The sequence below is a fragment of the Aquarana catesbeiana genome, linkage group LG12, assembly GCF_042186555.1.
Source record: "Aquarana catesbeiana isolate 2022-GZ linkage group LG12, ASM4218655v1, whole genome shotgun sequence".
NCBI classification, from domain to species: Eukaryota; Metazoa; Chordata; class Amphibia; order Anura; family Ranidae; genus Aquarana; species Aquarana catesbeiana.
In genome coordinates this window covers 65120565-65140970 of record NC_133335.1, presented here as the reverse complement: position 1 = coordinate 65140970, position 20406 = coordinate 65120565, and the positions used below count along the sequence as shown (strand labels likewise).

The 20406-nt window shown below is 42.9% G+C and overlaps 1 protein-coding gene across 3 annotated transcripts in view; it reads right to left on the bottom strand.

Moving 5' to 3' along the window:
* Window positions 1-20406, bottom strand: part of KRT222 (keratin 222) — a 104149-nt gene that overhangs the window by 61017 nt on the left and 22726 nt on the right. For all 3 annotated transcript variants that reach the window (XM_073607964.1, XM_073607962.1, XM_073607963.1), the window contains exon 2: window positions 4565-4795. In XM_073607964.1, the coding sequence (XP_073464065.1) occupies window positions 4565-4777 (213 nt within the window). In that variant the 5' untranslated portion in view covers window positions 4778-4795. The remainder of the gene's footprint in view (window positions 1-4564; window positions 4796-20406) is intronic.

Genomic DNA, 20406 nt, shown 5'->3' with positions numbered 1-20406 from the left:
TTTGCCACCTAAATAGTCCTAACCCCTGGAGGCATGGACTCCACTAGACCTGTGCAGGTACAGTATTCTGTGGTATCTGACACCATGCTGACAGTAGCAGATGCTTTATAGTGGTTGTAAATCTCAGATATGAAATATGAACAAAGCATATCCCTCTATAGTGTGTGTGTGTATCTCAATCCAGAGCACTAAGTGTCATTTCTGTCTGCGGTCTCATTCATCTGTTATCAGCATGAATTGCTTCTGACAAGTTTTCCTGACACCAAGAGAAAAACAGTGACAGAGGAGGGAGCTCCAGCCGATTGACAGCCTCAGTTCTGCTCCTGTGTGCTGTGTGAAGGGGAGCGTGTCCCTTCCCTTCAATCAACTCTCAGAGCTCTCCTCACTGATGTAACTTCAGCTCTCTGCCCTCTTCTTTTCAGAGCTGAGAGATCCCGTGTAAATTCTGCACGTTGAATGGATGTGGGGGAAAGATGGCTATAGATAAACAGGTACAAATTATGTAGGAGGATTTGTTTCATCTCTTTGTATCACCTGAAGCCAGTGACATCACTGGCTATATTTAAGGGTTTATAACCACTTTAAGTCCTGTAATTTGCAAGGAGGGACCTCCATGGATCAGACTTCTTTTTCCAGCACATCCCACAGATGCTCGATGGATTCACATCTAAAGAATTTGGAGGCCTTTTCTTGTAAAAAAAAAAAAAAAAAAAGAATTTGGAGGCCAACTCAACGCCTCAAACTCATTGTTGTGGGGCATGTTATTCTGCTGAAAGAGGCCACCGCCATTAGGGAATACTGCATCCACAAAGGGGTGTACTTGGTCAGCAACAATATTTAGGTATATGGTATATGCAAAAGTAACATCCACATAAATGTCAGGGCCAAGGTTTTCCAGCAGGACATTGGCCAAAGCATCACACTGCCTCTGCCGGCTTAACTTCTTCCAATACTGCATCCTGGTGCCCCAGATAAGTGACACACACACGCCTAGCCATCCACATGATGTAAAAGAAAATGTGATTCATCAGACCAGGCCACCTTCTTCCATTGCTCCATGGTCCAGATCTGATGCTCATGTGCCCATTGTAGGCACTTTTGGCTGTGGACACAGGTCAGCATGGACACCCTGACCATAAAGGCAAACTGCAATGCCCATTTTTTCTGCTTTCAACACATCAGCTTCATGGACAACATCTTTACTTACCGCCTAAAATATCCCACCAACTTTTAGATGCCATTGTAACGATATATTCATTTTACCTGTCAGTGATCTTATGGTATGGCTGATCAGTTTATATATTCCTACAAAACAAGGTCTTGCTGAGGACACCCTTATAGGGATATTCAGATACCTACATCTCTAAACTGACTGACAGCTACTGTTGACTGTATGTGGGATTCCATTCATCTCAATGAATCTCATAAAATTGTATTCCTACTCCACTAATTTGCATATATGCATTGACAACCATTTATCATTGAGGCAAATGTGGGCATGCCATAATCATGGCATAAAAGGAGGCATGAAGGTCTTGGATGAGCAACTCTGTATAAGAGTGGCCTTATTTATTTCTTATTTGTACTTTTTAAAAATTTTTATCACTGCCTTATTTATACATTTAAAATGTAATTTCATTACTTACAGATACATTTAAGTTCCTCTAATATGTAACTGCATTTCAAAACTTCCATATAAAAAGTGTCATAGCAATTTAGGGCGTAATTACTGAATGGGCTGACTCCTCCACTACAAGTGATGTACATTTAACGTCAGTGTTGTGTAATAAGCCTCCATTTCTTATGATATGAAATTTGGCAATGCCTATTATTTAATGTGCTTTGTCTGACAGGAGGATTAGAAGAGCAGAAAATCATTAAGGAATTGCCTACTAATTATTAAGAGAGACACTTAATGATTTCAGCTCCAAGGTGTGACATTCTTTGTGTGTACTCAAAGCTGTATTTGATATTCTTGCTTAATTAAAGGATTAGTCCACCCAAGACTGTTTTTATAAGTTATTTAGAGATGATTGTTTGCTGAATCAGTCGCTAGAGTCTTATCTTTTAGGGAGAAGCACTGAGATCTTCTAAACCAAAGCTCCCACCCTCAGCCCTGCCCGCTCCTGCATGGCGTTTTTTTACTTGAAAGCTTGAGGCTACCCCTGCACGGTAAAAGTTAAATGCGCCTATGTAGAGAATTGGGAGATGTTTTACTAACCTTATCCTCCACTATCTTAGGCTCCTTCGTGCTACAAGACCTGTCCCTGCAGCGTCTTCTCCCCTGTGACCTGGTGGTCGGATGCCCCTGACATCATGAAGACCAATGTAATGTCTGGATCCATGCAGTCCATGTTGCACAGTGGTCACCATTATCAAAAGTACTGTGTTCAGCTACTTTAGGAACACTTAGCCCCCTTTCACACAGGCAGAACGATCAAGTCCGCCTGTCAGTTTTTTGGTGGACCCAATCGAACCATCCTTGGCGCTCTATGGCGCAGCATATGTAAATGGATATGTGTCCGTTTACACCCGCCGACATCTGATCCTATCTGCGTAAAACAGATGGATGGTGGATCCATTCCCCATCCATCTGGCGGAACGTATGACAGTCGGATGTAAACAGACAGGCGGTCCGTTTCCATCCGGCCACCCATAGAGCAATATCCTGTCACCCGCTTGCTCAGCTAGGATCAGTTGACAGACGGATCCGCTGGTTGAGAGAGTGAGCGCTCCAGCAAGAGGTAAAGGGCCCCAACACCAAGCAGGACATTAGCTAAATTCTTCACTGGCCAGTGGCTAAGTCAGGGAAGGAGACTCACAGATAGCCTGTAGGTGAGTAGATGAGTAGTAGTTGACTGTTCTAACCCTGTCCGTGTTAAAACTGAGGCCTGCTCTTTTTCGTTTAACCTTAATTTCCCCTCTGTGTGCAGTGTCTTGAAAAAGTATTCACACCCCTTGAAATTTTCCACATTTTGTTGTGTTACAACCAAAAACTTAAATGTATTTTATTGGGAATTTATGTGATAGACCAACACAAAGTGGCATATAATTGTGAAGTGGAAGGAAAATGATAAATGTTTTTCAACATTTTTTACAATTAAGTGTGTTAAAAGGGTGGCGTGCATTTGTATTCAGCCCCCCTGAGTCAATACTTTGTAGAACCACCTTTCGCTGCAATTACAGCTGCAAGTCTTTTTGGGGATGTCTCTACCAGCTTTGCACATCTAGAGAGTGAAATTTTTGCCCATTCTTCTCTGCCAAATACCTCTGCCAGATTGGATGTATAGCGTCTGTAAACAGCAATTTTCAAATCTTGCCACAGATTCTCAATTGGATTTAGGTCTGGACTTTGACTAGGTCATTCCAACACATGAATATGCTTTGATCTAAACCATTCTGTCATAGCTCTGGCTGTATGTTTAGGGTCGTTGTCTTGCTGGAAGGTGAACCTCTGCCCCAGTCTCAAGTCTTTTGCAGACTCTAATGCCGTGTAAACACGAGCGGACTTTCGAAGGACTGAACTCCGAAGGACTTTTTGACAGACTTTCGACGGAGTTCCGACACAACAGACTTGCCTACACATGATCACACCAAAGTCCGACTGATTCGAACATGATGACGTACGACCGGACTAGAATAAGGAAGTTCATAGCCAGTAGCCAATAGCTGCCCTTGCATTGTTTTTGGTCCGTCGGACTAGCATACAGATGAACTGATTTTTCGACCGGACTTGAGTCCGTCGGAAAGATTTGAAACATGTTCTATTTCTAAAGTACATCTGATTTTTGACAGCAAAGGTCCGATGAAGCCCACACTTGATTGAATTGTCCAGCAGATTCGTTCCGTCGGACCTTTGCTGTCAAAAAGTTCGGTCATGTGTACACGGCATAACAGGTTTTTTTCCTGTATTTGGCTCCATCCATCTTCCCAACTTTGGCCAGCTTCCCTGTCCCTGCTGAAGAAAAGCATCCCCACAACATGATGCTGCCACCAACATGTTTCACGGTGGGGATGGTGTGTTCAGGGTGATGTGCAGTGTTAGTTTTCTGCCACACATAGCGTTTTGTTTTTAGACCAAAAAGTTCAATTTTGTTGTCTTTTTATTGGTCACATAAAGTCCCAATAAAATGCATTTAAGTTTTTGGTTGTAACATGACAAAATGTGGAAAATTTCAAGGGGTATAAATACTTTTTCAAGGCACTGTAAATTTAGGCTTGAGCTACTGAGCTTTGCAAACATCCCTTTTTTAATAAGTAGGATGAGGAGAGCCGGGAACTGTGAAGACAGCTGCACTTGCTGGCTGCCTATAAAAATCCCCAAAAATCATATTTTTAAAAAAAATATAAAGAAAATGTATGCAAAACCACTTTTAATTGCCTAAGCATCACAGAGAGTCTTCATATTGGACCCTTTTCACCATCTATTGACCAGATATGTGTACCTGGTCATATACATGAGAAGATCTTGTGATTTAGTTGCAACAGAAGCCTGTCATTCCATGCCTCTGGCTCATGTTTTTAGGCCTCATACTCTACAAAAACAAACATATAGCGCTCTTACTGAATGGAGAAGTTCTTTACTCTCTTGTTCTTTTTCTTTCCAGTGAGCAACCTGTGGATCAATTTTTTTCATCTTCTCCTCTATTTTTATTTGCAGTGCTTTGTTGGACTGTTCCAGGTGACGACAGTGTTGCATAAAGTCAGCCAACCTTTCATTGAGCTGTCTCAGTGTCTCCTTATGATCTGGTAACAGGGAATTCTCTTTCAGTGACATCTTGATGTGTCCTCGGTGCTGAAATGTAGAAAATCCTGTTAATGAAGGATATCTTCTAGTAGCTGCTATATATACACAAAAACACACTACAGAGATACAGGATATAAACACTACTGTAGTTTATGAGTAAAGCCAACCAGTATACAAGCTGAGTTTATAACATACACTATATTACAAAAAGTATTGGGATGCCTGCCTTTATACGCACTTGAACTTTAATGGCATCCCAGTCTTAGTCCGTAGGGTTCAATATTGAGTTGGCCCACCTTTGCAGCTATAACAACTTCAACTCTTCTGGGAAAGCTAGGTTTAGGAGTGTCTATGGGAATGTTTGACCATTCTTACATGTAGCAACATGGACTACAATTGCAAAGTACAGTGATCCTCCGGTATTTCTATATATCGCATGTCCCTCTAGTGCCCAGCGTTACTAACTGACATCATAATTGTGAGCCATACTAAAGGGATTGTGGGGTTAGTAGTTCCTCAGAATGGCAATTGCTTCGCATGACTATACACCTGGACTACATATCCCAGGAATCTTTGCTACCATCAGGGAGATTGCTGGGAGGAGCTATAAAAGAAGCCAGAGCACAGAGAGGGGTGCATGGAGCACGGAGAGGGGTCACGGCCTACCACGAGGGGTACAACATTCCAACCCAGATGAGAAGGGCCTAGCACTGCTTGCTGTTCTTCATCACCACCCTGGTCATTCGATAACCCAGAGGTCGAGCTTCGCATCGGGAGATCATCACAGCGGATCCGCTGCAAGAGCGTCCCTCTGGGAGCTGCTGTCCAGAAGGCATTGAATCGGCCTGGTCATTGGTAAGAGGGCAATTGCCCACCTTTGCAAACCTTTCCTTATTACTTCACTGGGGCACTGTGTACAGACAGCTTTACCTTGGCAATACTTTACTACACCTATCTTTGAACACTGTACATAGACATCTTTAGCTTCTTCCATTTGAAGAAATCTCATTGCTTGTTGCTGCACATTATTGGATATAAGTAATGAGCTCCGACTGCTGGTGAAGACCATCAGACCTGCAACAGGGACATTGCTGTCATTAATTCTTAAAGGGCCTTCATACCATTTCTATTAAGCCTGATCTCTCATTAGAATTAAAGGTTAATAGGCTGCCCTGTGTTCCCCCTTTAGAAGTTTACCAGTATAAATACCTAACATTTGCTTATCCTTTCACGTTCAAGTAGTATTCTAGTGTACATATGTGTATATAATATACTGTTTAACACATATCTACAAATTATCTTGCCTTGTGTTATTGTAGGGGGATTCCTCTACTGAGCTAGGACTGTTACCCAAAGCTCAGTAGATCTATTGCCTCCTCTGTGTAACAATATCCTCTCTAAATTGTTCCAGTAAACGTTAATAGAATATAAACACACTGGGGGGATTTACTAAAACCGGAGCGTGCAAGACCTCTGACAGCTCTGCATAGAAACCAATCAGCTTCCAGGTTTAATTGTCAAAGCTTAACTGAACAAGCTGAAATTAGAAGCTGATTAGTTACTATGCACAGCTGCACCAAATTCAGTGTGCTTCAGTTTTAGTAAATCTACCCCACTGAGTTGTTTGCCCTATTACTTTAAGGGTGTGCAAAGATGTCTGAACCCAGTGTCAGGTGGGTTGGAATGTTCACAAGGTCATGGCGGTGCAGATGAGCAGGTAAATCCAAGCAGTCCTCAAGGGGGTCGTGCTACATACAAATTGTAAGATTACAGGTAATTACAGATAATTATATATCCACGATGTCCATGCCATGTGTGTGTATATACATATGAAATAACGTTTTTACTTGTCATTGCAGCATTGTAATGTATTCTAACATCTATTTATGCCAATAAAATATGTTTTTATAATCCAAAGTCCACAAGTCAATGGCCTCATCTAAAATCCCAATTTCCTTTTTCTTGTATACCTGAACCAGGGATGGAGGCACATACAGTATACTATGTGCCTCATTTAACCGGTTCAATACCGGGCCTTTTCACCCCCTTCCTTCCCAGACCAATTTTTAGTTTTCAGCGCTGTCGCACTTTAAACGACAATTGCGCGGTCGTGCGACGTTGTACCCAAACAAAATTGACGTCCTTTTTTCCCCACAAATAGAGCTTTCTTTTGTTGGTATTTGATCACCTCTGCGGTTTTTATTTTTTGCGCTATAAACAAAAGAAGAGTGACAATTTTGAAAAAACACAATATTTTTTACTTTTTGCTATAATAAATATCCCAATTTAAAAAAAAAAAAAATTTTTTTCCTCAGTTTCGGCCGATACGTATTCTTCTACATATTTTTGGTAAAAAAAATTGCAATAAGCGTATATTGATTGGTTTGCGCAAAAGTTATAGCGTCTATAAAATACGGGATAGATTTATGGCATTTAAAAAAAAAAAATTATTTATTTATTTTTTTTACTAATAATAGCGGCGATCGCGATTTTTTTTCGTGACTGCGACATTATGGCGGACACATTGGACACTTTTGACACATTTTTGGGACCATTCACATTTATACAGCGATCAATGCTATAAAATTGCATTGATTACTGTGTAAATGTGACAGGCAGTGAAGGAGTTAACCACTAGGGGGACACAAGGGGTTAAATGTGTTTCCTAGGGAATGCTTCTAACTGTAGGGGGAGGGGACGTACAAGGGGAGGAGACCGATCAGTGTTCCGCTGTTCTGGGAACACAGATCGCTCTCCTCTGAGCTGACAGGACGTGGATTTGTGTGTTTACACACACAGATCCACGGTCCGGCCCGGTTAACAGCGGACATCGCGCGCGCGCACCCTAGGCGGCCGGGAACCCAAGGCCGTCATATGACGTCCACCCAGGATGGGAGATCCCATCTGTGGACGTCATTTGACTATAGGCGGGTAGGGAAGTGGTTAAAGTCCCAAATCCCACCCCTCATTTCGACAATTCCTACAGAAGCACATTTGTGAGGTCAGGCACTGATGTTGGACGAGAAGGCCTGGCTCACAGTCTCCGCTCTAATTCATCCCAAAGGTGTTCTATTGGGTTAAGGGTCTCTGTGCAGGCCAGTCAAGTTCCTCCACTCCAAACTCATTCATCCATCTCTTTATGGACCTTGCTTTGTGCACTGGTCCAAATCATATGGTGGAGGGGGGATTTTGGTGTGGGATTGTTTTTCAGGGGCTGGGCTTGGCCCCTTAGTTCAAGTAAAGGAACTCTTAAGGTGTCAGCATACCGATACATTTTGGACAATTTAATTCTCCCAAGTTTGTGGGAACAGTTTGGGGATGGCCCCTTCCTGTTCCACCATGACTACGCACCAGTGCACAAACAAGGTCCATAAAGACATGGATGAGCAAATTTGGGGTGGTGGAACTTGACCTCACAAATGCGATTATGGAAGAATGTTCAAACATTCCCATAGACACACTCCTAAACCTTCTGGACAGCCTTCTCAGAAGAGTTGAAGCTGTTATAGCTGCAAAGGGTGGGCCAATTCAATATTGAACCCTATGGACTAAGACTGGGATGCAATTAAAGTTCATGTGCGTGTAAAGGCAGGCGTCCCAATACTTTTGGTAATATAGTGTAGGTGTTTTCAGCCCTATGTTCATTTCTATGGAGATAAAGAGGACAATCTGCTGATATCTATGTAGCACCCTCCTAGTTATTGTAGGTTGTAAGGTAAATTTAGTTAGGCTCTTCTGTAACCAGATCCTGATTGCCCCATAGCAGATTTACTGCTACCGCTCTGTATCCTGTATCTAAGCGGCACACGCACACCGTTTCTGCTGTGATTAGTCATGCAGATGCCGATCAGTGGGTGCCAGCCAATGGATGTCCGCCGGCACCCGCTGATCAGCGAGGAGAGACACAGGATGGAGCTCTGTCCTGTCAGCGGGGGTTTGATGGATTTTCTTTCCTTGCAAAGTAGAGGATGAAATCCATTACATCCCTTAGTAAAAACAGCACACAGTGGGGGTCATTTACTATTGCGCTGCATCGCTAATTTGCGCTAATTACAGCGAATTAGCGCTAAAACGGTATTCACTATAGCGCTGGTAAAAAAATACTCCCAAAATCAAATTTACTATAGTTCCCTGAAAACAAATAGCGCCCAAACCCTTACTCTGCATGATATAATTGCCTAAATGGTACTGAAATATGCGGTATATTATTTAAAGATCATCTGCTTTTAAACTGTGTGAAAAAGTGATTTCTACACTGAAATACACTAAATTCTCCCTTTTTGTATAACTAGGTGCCAACACAACTGAGCATGCTCAGACCTGCAAATAGCTCTAATTTTAGCTCCAATGTATTTCTTTACAAGGCGCTATAGTAAATACCAAAATGAGTGTTGTGTCAAAGAGCATTTTTTGGGAGTGAAAATCGGCGCTATTATAGTCCAATGCAAGTTTTAGCCATTGATTCTAATGGTACAAATGTAACTTCCCAAAATAAATCTATTTAATGTTGAGATGAAATGTATCTTTCTCTGAAATAAATTTACCTTTGCAACATTGTTGCTTCTACTTAAAATATTTTGTTTTTAAGAATGCTAGAATGTGGAATGTTTTGGTATTTTGGTAAAATATATTTTTCTTTGTCACTTTCACTTGTTACTCTCCATCTCATTACAATCTTTATCCAAACTCACAGAGGTGTCTTTACAAAGCACAAACAATACCATTGCTGATACAAATTTAAAATGAGTCACACATTTTTGTGCTTTTTATTATTTCCACATACTCATAATTTGAGCCCAAAATGTGATATGTGTACCAACATCAGAAATCAAAATTCCCAAAAATTTGAGGGTAACATCACTATTCTACACTGACCCACAAAGAACCACCAAATATCACAGAATAAATCAAGAAGAATAACTCTTGAATAATGTAATTCCATCACCTGCATGTCTAAAGAAATGCAGTATTTATGTGTATTTATGTGTAGGAGGTTTTCACTGCCCAGGAGATTGCCAATCACTTCAAAACTAAGATTGATACAATTAATGAGGAGATCACCAATGCGCAAAAACCTCCCCCATGCAACACCCCATGTCCACAGACACAATCATTACTTCCCTCATTCAACCCTGCTACTATTACTGAGGTTGCTAAACTTTTATCTAGCACTCATCTAACCACTTGCCCCCTGGATCCTGTTCCCTCGCAAATGCTACGCTCACCCTCTGACTCGATTCTACACTTTCTAACTCACATTTTTAACCTCTCCCTCTCTTGTGGCATCTTCCCAAACGCTCTAAAACATGCGCTAGTCACCCCCATACTAAAAAAGCCCTCACTGGATCCCACCAATCTCAACAACTTACGTCCCATCTCCTTACTCTCCTTCTCCTCCAAACTTCTTGAAAGACTGGTCTACAACCGACTAAGCGACCATCTGACCATGAATAAACTTCTTGATCCCCTTCAGTCCAGTTTTCGCCCTCAACATTCCACGGAAACTGCTCTCCTTAAACTCTCAAATGACCTACTAATGGCTAAAGCCAATGGACACTATTCTGTACTACTTCTCCTGGATCTCTCTGCTGCCTTTGACACAGTGGACCACCCCCTCCTCAAAAAACTCCACTCCTTTGGTCTCCGTGACTGTACTCTTTGCTGGTTCTCATCCTACCTATCCCACCGCTCCTTCAGTGTCACTTACAACTCTACTTCCTCCTCTCCCCTTCCTTTTTCCGTTGGGGTCCCCCAAGGTTCTGTTCTTGGACCTCTCCTTTTCCCAATCTACACCACCTCCTTGGGTCAGTTGATTGCCTCCCACGGCTTTAAATATCATCTCTACGCTGATGACACCCAAATCTATCTCTCCACCCCCCAGCTCTCTCCATCTGTCTCCTCACGCATTACCAACTTACTAGCAGACATATCAGCCTGGATGTCACATCACTTCCTCAAACTCAACCTATCCAAAACCGAGCTTATGATATTTCCTCCCTCAGGTGCCACTTCCCCTGATTTTCCTGTCAATATCAATGGCTCAACTATCAACCCATCTCCCCACACCAAGGTCCTAGGTGTAATCCTGGACTCTGAACTAACCTTTCAACCCCACATTCTATCACTATCCAAAGCTTGCTGCCTCAATCTCCACAACATCTCCAAGATACGCCCCTTCCTAACCAATGTCACCACAAAGCTTCTAATCCACTCCCTGGTCATCTCCCGCCTCGACTACTGCAACTCCCTCCTCATTGGTTTACCTCTAAATAGGCTATCCCCACTTCAGTCCGTCATGAACGCTGCTGCCAGGCTCATCCACCACACAAACCGCTCAGCGTCTGCTACACCCCTCTGCCAATCCCTCCATTGGCTGCCACTCAGTCACCTAATTAAATTCAAGATACTAACTATAACTTACAAAGCCATCCACAACCTGGCCCCCAGCTACATCTCTAACCTAATCACAAAATACCAACCTAATCGTTCTCTTCGCTCCTCCCAAGACCTCCTGCTCTCAAACCCCCTTGTCACCTCATCCCATGCTCACCTTCAGGACTTCTCCAGAGCCTCTCTCATCCTCTGGAATGCTCTACCCCAATCTGTCCGATTTTCTCCTACTTTATCCACTTTCAGACGATCCCTGAAAACTCATCTCTTCAGAGAAGCCTATCTGGCCCCCACCTAACAACTGTACATTTATCTTCACAATCAGCACATCACCCACAGTTATTACCTCTTGTATCTCTTGACCTTCCCTCTTAGATTGTAAGCTCTAAGGAGCAGGGCCCTCTGATTCCTACTGTATCAAAGTGTATTGTATTTGTACTGTCTACCCTCAAGTTGTAAAGCGCTACGTAAACTGTTGGCGCTATATAAATACTGTATAATAATAATAATAATGTGGCAGCTCCGTAGCTTAGAGGTTAGAACTTCTGCTGAGTGTCAGGGTTCAAATCCCAAACATGCCGCTTCATGTAGAGTAGTTGTCTCATCTCCCAGGTCCTAAAACCATGGGGCTGATTTACTAAGAAGAATGCGCTGTGCCAGTTCACACATTAATCGGTGCGCTGGAAAAGTCATTAAACGAACGTGCGAACCGGAGCACTTTGAAGCGCAAATAACAAAATAAATACCAGTGTATGTAAACTGCAACTGTCACTAGGGTAACTGAGGTTTTCTCATTGATAATAGCGCACACTCAATCCAATTGGTTAGTTTCATCTCATTGGATGTGTCTTGTTAGGCAATTAGTAGGTGTTCTCAGTTAATTAACCCTTTTGATGCTAATCTCATTCCTATCACTTCTAATACATCTTTGAAATGTTTCTTTTCTTTTTTTACTCAAATCTTTCAATACATTACAAAGAACAGAGAAGTGTTTCTAAACCCAATAAATGTATATTTTCAGATCTTGATCTTTAAAGTTGACCATACACTGCAATCCGTTAGATCTTAAATAAATTAGATTTAGTGCAAGAGCCTGATTGATTTCCAATAATCTGAGTTAATTGTTCAAGTGCGTCTTCCTATTACCTATTTTGTCTAAATATCGAGTTGGACAGAGATTGGCCTGTCAGATTGCATAGTGCATGACCATCTTAAGTGCAAAATTTAGAATGTAGATGTGCCACGACCCACTTGTATTTTCCAAACACTATTTTCTTGGGCATTATACAAGGCACATGAGAACCCACCTTTTTTCAAGACATGCTAGAGTGATCAGGAATCTTCAAACTACTGCTCTCCAGCTGTTGCGGAACTACACATCCCATGAGGCATTGTAAAACTCTGACATTCACAAACATGACTAGGCATGATGGGAGTTGTTCCTGAACAACTGGAGGGCCGTAGTTTGAAGACCCCTGTGTTAGACCATTATTATGCCTCCAGAATTGGGAGTGTGACATCTACTCAACTTCTCTCTGCTGGTGGACACAAGAACCTACATCTGTAGATAGATATTCAGGCAGCACAATGGTGTAGTGGTTAGCACTTTCACCTAGCAACAAAAAGGGTTGCTGTTTTGAATCCTGCCCACAACACCATCTGCCTGGAGTTTGCATGTTCTCCCTGTGCCAGAGTGGGTTTCCTACATGTACTCCAGTTTCCTCCCACACAAACACCACCCCATGTAAAAAATCTTATTTACAGATAAGGATCTCTTCCTCAGAGAACAGTGAGCAGGGCACCTTGGTGGGAAGAAATTAGCAGCAGTACAAGCAACTTCCTGGAGGGGTGTGATGTCATTCTTGTGTGCTGGCCACCACTTTCTGGAACCAGATATGCGCCATGGGTACATACCTCTGCGCACACAGCAGTTGCGCATCTCACATACACAGCGGTTGCGTATCTAGCTGCAGGAACCCAATTTTTAGGGAAATTAATAGTAAAATAGATGCAGATTTCCAGGACTGGACTAACAAATGTTTCTAGTGAAAGGCAACTGGTGTTTTCTATTAAACAAGGTCTAAATGGGCCATTGACATGCATCACAGTTGAACTTAGGAATGTGTCTTTGCAAAGTTAAACTAAATGAAATCCTTTCTTATTTTTGCTTGGGGATAGAATGCAGAGGGATTAGAAGTCTTGTCAGTTTTTGGGGGTGTCTGCACCGCTGATAGGGTGAAGACACCTCACAAATTTTGACACGTTCTCCTTTAAATGTATTCACTTCCTGTCACATAGCCAAACAGGAAGTGAGGTTAAAACCCTACCTTGGGGACACACAGATCAAGCTAAATAGTTTCCCCATTAGGTAATCGCACTCTAGCATTTTGCTGTGTACACCCCAAATTATTTGGTATCTTGGACTTTGGGGTTTATTTACTAAAGGCAAATCCACTTTGCACTACAAGGGCACTTGGAAGTGCAGTTGCTGGAGATCCGAGGGGGACATGCAAGGAAAATAAAAAACAGCATCTCTGCTTCTACATGATTGGATGATAAAATCACCAGTGCTTCCCCTCAGATTTACAGCGAGTACACTTGTATTGCAGAGTGGATTTGCCTTTAATAAACCCCAAAATAACTAATAATTTGGGGTGTACACAACAAAGTGCTAGAGTGCAAATTTTCAGAAAAGGGATACAAAGCCCAACTTAAAAAAGACAACAGGGGTTCTAACACTTGTTTGCCCTGAAATGCATACAGTTAGAATAGGATTGTCTTAATCTGCCTGTAAAATGATGCGTCTGTAGCATGTATCCAAAATGCTGCTTCAAAGATGTACAGATTTAGAGAAAACGTACAAATCTACATTGCAGCTGCAAGATTTTAACACAAAACAATACATACAAAGCCATTTGGGTCTGTTAAGGCTTAAAATGAGAACCCCCACGTGAAAAATACCACCCAAACTAAAAAAATATTGTGCCCCTCCCAAACACTAACAAACCCCTAGCCAAACACACAGCAAGACAGCCCATGAAAGGGGGGTGGATGCTTTGGGGCAGGAGGGGCTCGGGCACCTCAAAAGTCAACCACCTTATTCCCATATTCAGGGGGACAAGGGCCTCCTCCACACAACCCTAGGCTGGGGTTGTGGGGGGCTGCTAACAGGGGGCTTTACGGAATGTGGAAAGTCCCTTTAAACCAGTGGGTACAAGGTGCTTTGTGGTTGGTATTGGGCTGAGCCCAACATGCCCCAAAGGCAGCCACCTATGTTGAGTGCATGCAGCTATGTATGGTTCAGGAGGGGGTTGGGCGATCGCTCTTCTCAACCCTTTCCTAGCTGGCCCTGTTGTATGCTCTGAAAAAAGATGTGGTTTGGATTGGTGAAGGCAGCTCACAGCCTTTTCAGAATGGAGTGGAGTGTGGAGTTCCCCTTTTAAAGCAAAAGCTAGCCCATGGAAATCCAAGAAATTAGAGGGGGAGACAAGAGAATTGGAGAATGGAGTGTGGAGTTCCCCTTTAAAAGCAAAAGCTAGCCCAAGGAAATCATGCATTAGAGGGGGAGGGGGAATGCCCTTTAAGGAAGAGCTAGAGGAGTGAGACTTTTTTTACATAATTTTAACAAGGTGCATGTCACATGTTGGCAACGTAACATGCTAACATGACCCCTGTGCAAATCTCCTTAAAAAAATACATACAGGTGAACCAGTGTAAAAAAAAAAATTGTAAAGTTTAGAGATGCGCCCGTGCAAATGCATGTACGTTGCTTAACATTTACTAAGATTTTGGCCGCGCAGAGAACGAACGCATTTGAACGAGCGCATGAGCCCCTTGCGCATGCGCAGTTCTAAACATGCTTGCAGGCACAGCAAGTTACTTTCTAATTCTATTTTGGGCATATTTGTTACTTGGGCAGTTGTTACTAAACTTCCTTACATCACCCCATAATATTGGCACCTCCATCTTCTGTTGAATATTGATTTGAAGATGCCATGTACCATGTCCATAGTGGCGCACAGATTGCATTCCCCCATGCGCCGAGATCGCTATAGTAAATGGGGGATTCACGCTCAGTTCCCGGCGCAACGTTTCGTAAATATGAGAATGTGCATAGCGCCTCGCCCTGCGCCTCTACTGATGGTGCACGGCTTTCGTAAATCAGCCCCTTTGTCGAAATGTAGTATTTATGTGTAGGAGGGTTCCACCAACATTGTAAATCTTGCCAGATACACTATCTAGCTAAAAGTATTGGGATGCCTGCCTTTACACACACATGAACTTTAATGGCAGCCCAGTCTTATGGCCCGTACACACGATCCGAATATCGTACGAAAACTGTTGTCCGAGGAAGAATCGTACGATTTTCGGATCATGTGTACACTACTTTCGAGAGCCGACCACGACAGTTCATCCAATATTATTCGATCGGACAAGCACGAAAATTTTCCTCATACGATACCAGATCGTACGATTTTCATTTAGTCAGTATAGTTGTCGTCCGAAAATACAATACAAATACATTACAACACAAGACATTACTTTCAATTTTTTTTTTCTGTTGTACGAGAATTTTCGTGACTTTAGTTACCTATTCAATTTCTACTTGCGACTATTAAGTGAAAAAAGTCCGATCCGTCATACGATATTCGGATCGTGTGTATGGGCCATTAGTCCGTAGGGTTTAAAATTCATTTGGCCCACCCTTTGCAGCTAGAACAGCTTCTGGGAAGGCTAGGAAGGCTGTCCACAAGGTTTAGTGTGTCTATGGGAATGTTTGACCATTCTTCCAGAAGTGCATTTGTGAGGCCAGACACTGATGTTGGATGAGAAGGCCTGGCTCGCAGTCTCTGCTCTAATTCAGCCAAAAGGTGTTCTATCGGGTTGGGGTCAGGACTCTGTGCAGGCCAGTCAAGTTCCTCCACCCCAAACTCGCTCATCCATGTCTTTATGGACCTTACTTTGTGCACTGGTGTGCAGTCATGTTGGAACAGGAAGGGGCCATCTCCAAACTGTTCCCACAAAGTTGGGAGCATGAAATTGTCCAAAATATCTTGGTATGCTGGTGCCTTAAGAGTTCCCTTCACAGGAACTAAGAGGCCAAGCCCAACCCCTGAAAAACAACCCCACATTATAATCCCCCCTCCACCAAATGATTTGGACCAGTGCACAAAGCATAGTCCATAAAGACATGGATGAGTGAGTTTGGGTTGGAGGAACTTGACTGGCCTGCACAAAGTCCTGACCTCAACACAACTGAACACCTTGGGGATGAATTAGAGTAGTGACTGTAAGCCAGACCTTCTCAACCAACATCAGTGCCTGACCTCACATATGCACTTAAGGAAGAATGGTCAAACATTTCCATAGACACACTCCTAAACCTTGTGGACAGCCTTCCCAGAAGAGTTGAAGCTGTTAGAGCTGCAAAGGGTGGGCCAAATGAACAATACTTAGGACAATATATTGTATATTGCTTGTGACACTGAGCATGGCTATGGTCTTAGGACTGGTTCACACCACAGAGATGCAGACAATGTGTGTGGGGCTGCCCGCTGGCTAAATGGGTAGCAATTCTGTCTAGCAGCACCTGGGATGTTGGTTCAATTACCCAACATGCTAATGCTTGTGTTTAAGTTTATATGTTTCTCACCACAATCCATAGACATGCTGGTATTTTATTTGTCTCCTGTCTAAATAGTCTCTAATGTAAGAAAGTTATTTTTGGACTTTAGATTGGAAGCTCATTGCAGCAAGGGACTGATGTTAATGTTTGTTAGCACCAATCATGCCCAGGGACTTGGACATTTAAAATTGTAGGGTTTACACTGCACAGGTACATATGCTTAGAAAACTGTTGCTTTGTTTATGTGCATGCAAAATGCAAATGGCTTTCGATCTTTGGCCTGTAGTTGGCGATCTGATGCACATAGCCAAGGTCTAACACAGTTGCAAATAGTATTGTTCCTGCTCATCAGGTGCAATCACTTTAGACATACATGAAGAGATAGATTGAAAGATACTGGTGGGTGTGTACTTCTATTGGGTGTGTGCCAGTGTGCTAACAATACAACCTATCTTATATAAAGGGCTGCAGGGGAGGGGGGAGTTGGTTTGGCCTGAGAAGGCCAGGTTTTTTGCTGTGATTTGTGGGGGAGAAGGAATGATATTGTGCATACTGACAAACGTCCAACTAGTGCTGTTTGCTGAGATTCTTGTGAATTTTTCCCATCAAAAGTGGATTTATGTGGCCATGCTGTCAATGTTGTGTGTGTATTGTACCTCTCTGACCATGCAAACATGGTTTGGGAGCATGTGCTGACCTTCTACTCTTTGATCTCATTGCTTAATCATGTACACAGAAATGCAGCTTCCAGCAGAACATGGTCACCTATGTGTGTGAATTGTGGGCTGGTGGTGGGTGTTATATTTTGCATATATGCCTTTTTAAATATGTTGGAATGCTTTGTAAGAATGACTTAAGTATGTTTCTATAATCTTGCAGATAAAAATGATGTGGGCTGGTTGGTGAGTTGTAGTATGAAATGTTACCCGTTATACACTGAAAGTAAAGCTGTGTCCACTCTAAGGTTTAGACAAATTTTAGATTGTAAGCTCCTATGTTTTGCTAAATGTAGCACCATCTTGTAGTTTTTTGAAGCTAGTAAATGAATGTAAATTTGTTTCTGCTGACAAAATAAAAGTATATTATTGAGCTTGTTTGTTGTTTTTATTTTTCTCTTTTTTCTTTCTTTTTAATTTAGTTTTGGTGGTGGTGGTTTTGTGGAAGTGCAACATCCTTTTATATCTTATAATTTCTTTTATCTCTTCAGCACACCTGCAAGTAAATGATAAAGGTGGAATATATATACAGCTGTGGAGAATTGCAGGTAATGAATTCAGCTGGTGGATAGGCAGTGTTGTATGCGTCAGCCCTGGTTCACATTGGTGCGATTTGACATGTCAAATTGGCGGCAATTGCACCGTTCTAATTGGTGTGGCGCCACAATTTTCAAAAGTAGTTTCTGTACTACTTTTTGGTGACTTCAGGTGCAATTTTTTTTATTGACATCAGTGCAGAAACCTGCACAGAAGTCTCTGAAATTCCCCCCCACAGTCGGGACTGACATGCGGGAATGAAATCGTGTGCGTTCAGCTGAACTCGCACGATTTCCTCTCGCTGTCGGTGTGAACCAGGGTTAAACTGGGCCTATATCTTTGTAATTCACCTGCTGTTATCCCAGGGACATCATTTCTTATTGAACTCCCTTAAGTTTACCTTCAAATATCATATGTACAAGTACAGATTCGCATATCTGCAAATAAACGAAAAGAAAAAAAAAATCTAATCGTGGTTGCAATCAAATATTCGCAGCTGTGATCAAAAGAGCGTGGTTTCACCTTCTGACCCGGAAATGAGTCATTGTAATCACCCGGAAGTTCCTGTGCTGGTCAGAATCTCCATCTAGGTGGACATGGTGCGTTCCCTCTTTAGCACATAGGAGGTGCTGCTCATTTACTGGGTAAGTGTAGGATATGTACTTGTGCTTACTCAATGTGGACCTCCGAGTTGTATGACAAGTTGTACCCCATGATTCTCAATGATAACCATTCATATCTGTGCTACTTCAAGTTGCAACAACTTCAAAGTAGTCTCTGTACTACTTTGGTGTGACTTGAGGTACATAGGGCACAATATTACACAGGCATTCCCAGAAGTTGGGGCCAAGTTGCAGCAGCAAAATAGTGTGACTTTCAGGTCGCAGCAGTGTAAATGAGATTCATGGATAATACCTTTGAATTAGGCACTATTCTCACTTGTGCATCCTGCAAGTGGGTCAAATTTATCCCTATGCTACTTTGATGCGACTTGAGGCCCACTTGGCTGACTTTTCATACAACTTGAGTTCCATAAGGCCCTTTTCACACTTGGGCGACCTGAAAGTCCCGCGATTTTTTGCCGCAAATTTGATGTGATTTGAAGCAATGCCAGTGTAATCTTGAGGTCTATGGATGCAGGAGTCGCAAGACAAGTCACACAAGTGTAAAAGGGGCCTTAGGGCCGGTTCACATTGCTGTGCTGTTCGAGATCGGATGTGATTTGCCCCACATAGCAAATCACATGCGATGTCTGTGTGATGCAAACTCAGCCGTACAGACTGAATTTGCATTGCATTCGGACCAAACTCGCACAGGACCCTTTTTTTGGTCCGCAGCAGAATCGGATCGCATGGGTGTTATCTGAATTTTCAGTTTGCTCTGCGATATGTGAGCTGATTTTGGGCTGTCATTAGCTTTCTACTGACACTCCCAGCAGTTCGCATATGGCAGTGTGAACTGCCTGTGAGTTGTATGCGATGCTGAAACCCGCACTGGATTCGCAGGGTTCCCGCATTGCTCCAGTGTGAACTGGCCCTGACCCTAGGTTCACACCTATGCATTTTTTAGTGCGTTTTGCAGTTTGCAGAAACACTGTACAGTCCATTTAACATGGTTTCCAATGGTACTAGTTCACATCTATGCGTTTTGCGGCCAGTGCATTTTTGGAAATGGTCGGGAGCGTTTTTCACGTGATTTGTGGGTAATAGATTTCAATGGAACCACACCAGAAATGAAACTGTTGCATTTGTGATGCGATTTTTGATGTGTTTTGCGGTTCTTATTTTAACACTGTATATAGCTGGTTGCTAACTGGGGGGCCGGGAAGCCAGCCGCTGCATCCTTAACAACCAATGAGTCATCAGCTGTCAGCGGCTTCCCCACTGAAAGTAAAAAAAAAATGCCAGCCAAGAAAAAAAAAAAAATAATTGCAAAAAAACGACATGCCCCCCACACCCCTGGGTCTACACCAGGCTATTCGGGTCTAGTATGGACCCGGAGGGGACCATTCCAAGCCAAAAGTAAAAAAAAATAGCGTGGGGGTCCCCCAAAATCTATACCAGACCCTTATCTGAGCACGCAACCTGACAGGCCACAGGAAAAGAGGGGGGGATGAGAGAGCGCCCCCCCTGAACCGTTCCAGGCCACATGCCCTCATCATGGGGAGGGTGCTTTGGGGTCACCCCCAAAACATTTTGTCCCCATGTTGATGGGGACAAGGGCCTCATCCCCACAACCCTTGCCCAGCGGTTGTGGGGGTCTGCGGGCAGGGGGGCTTATTGGAATCTGGAAGCCCACTTTAATAAGGGGGCCCCCAGATCCCCAGCCCCCCCTATGTGAATGGATATAGGGTACATTGTACCCCTACCCATCCACCAAGAAAAAGCAGT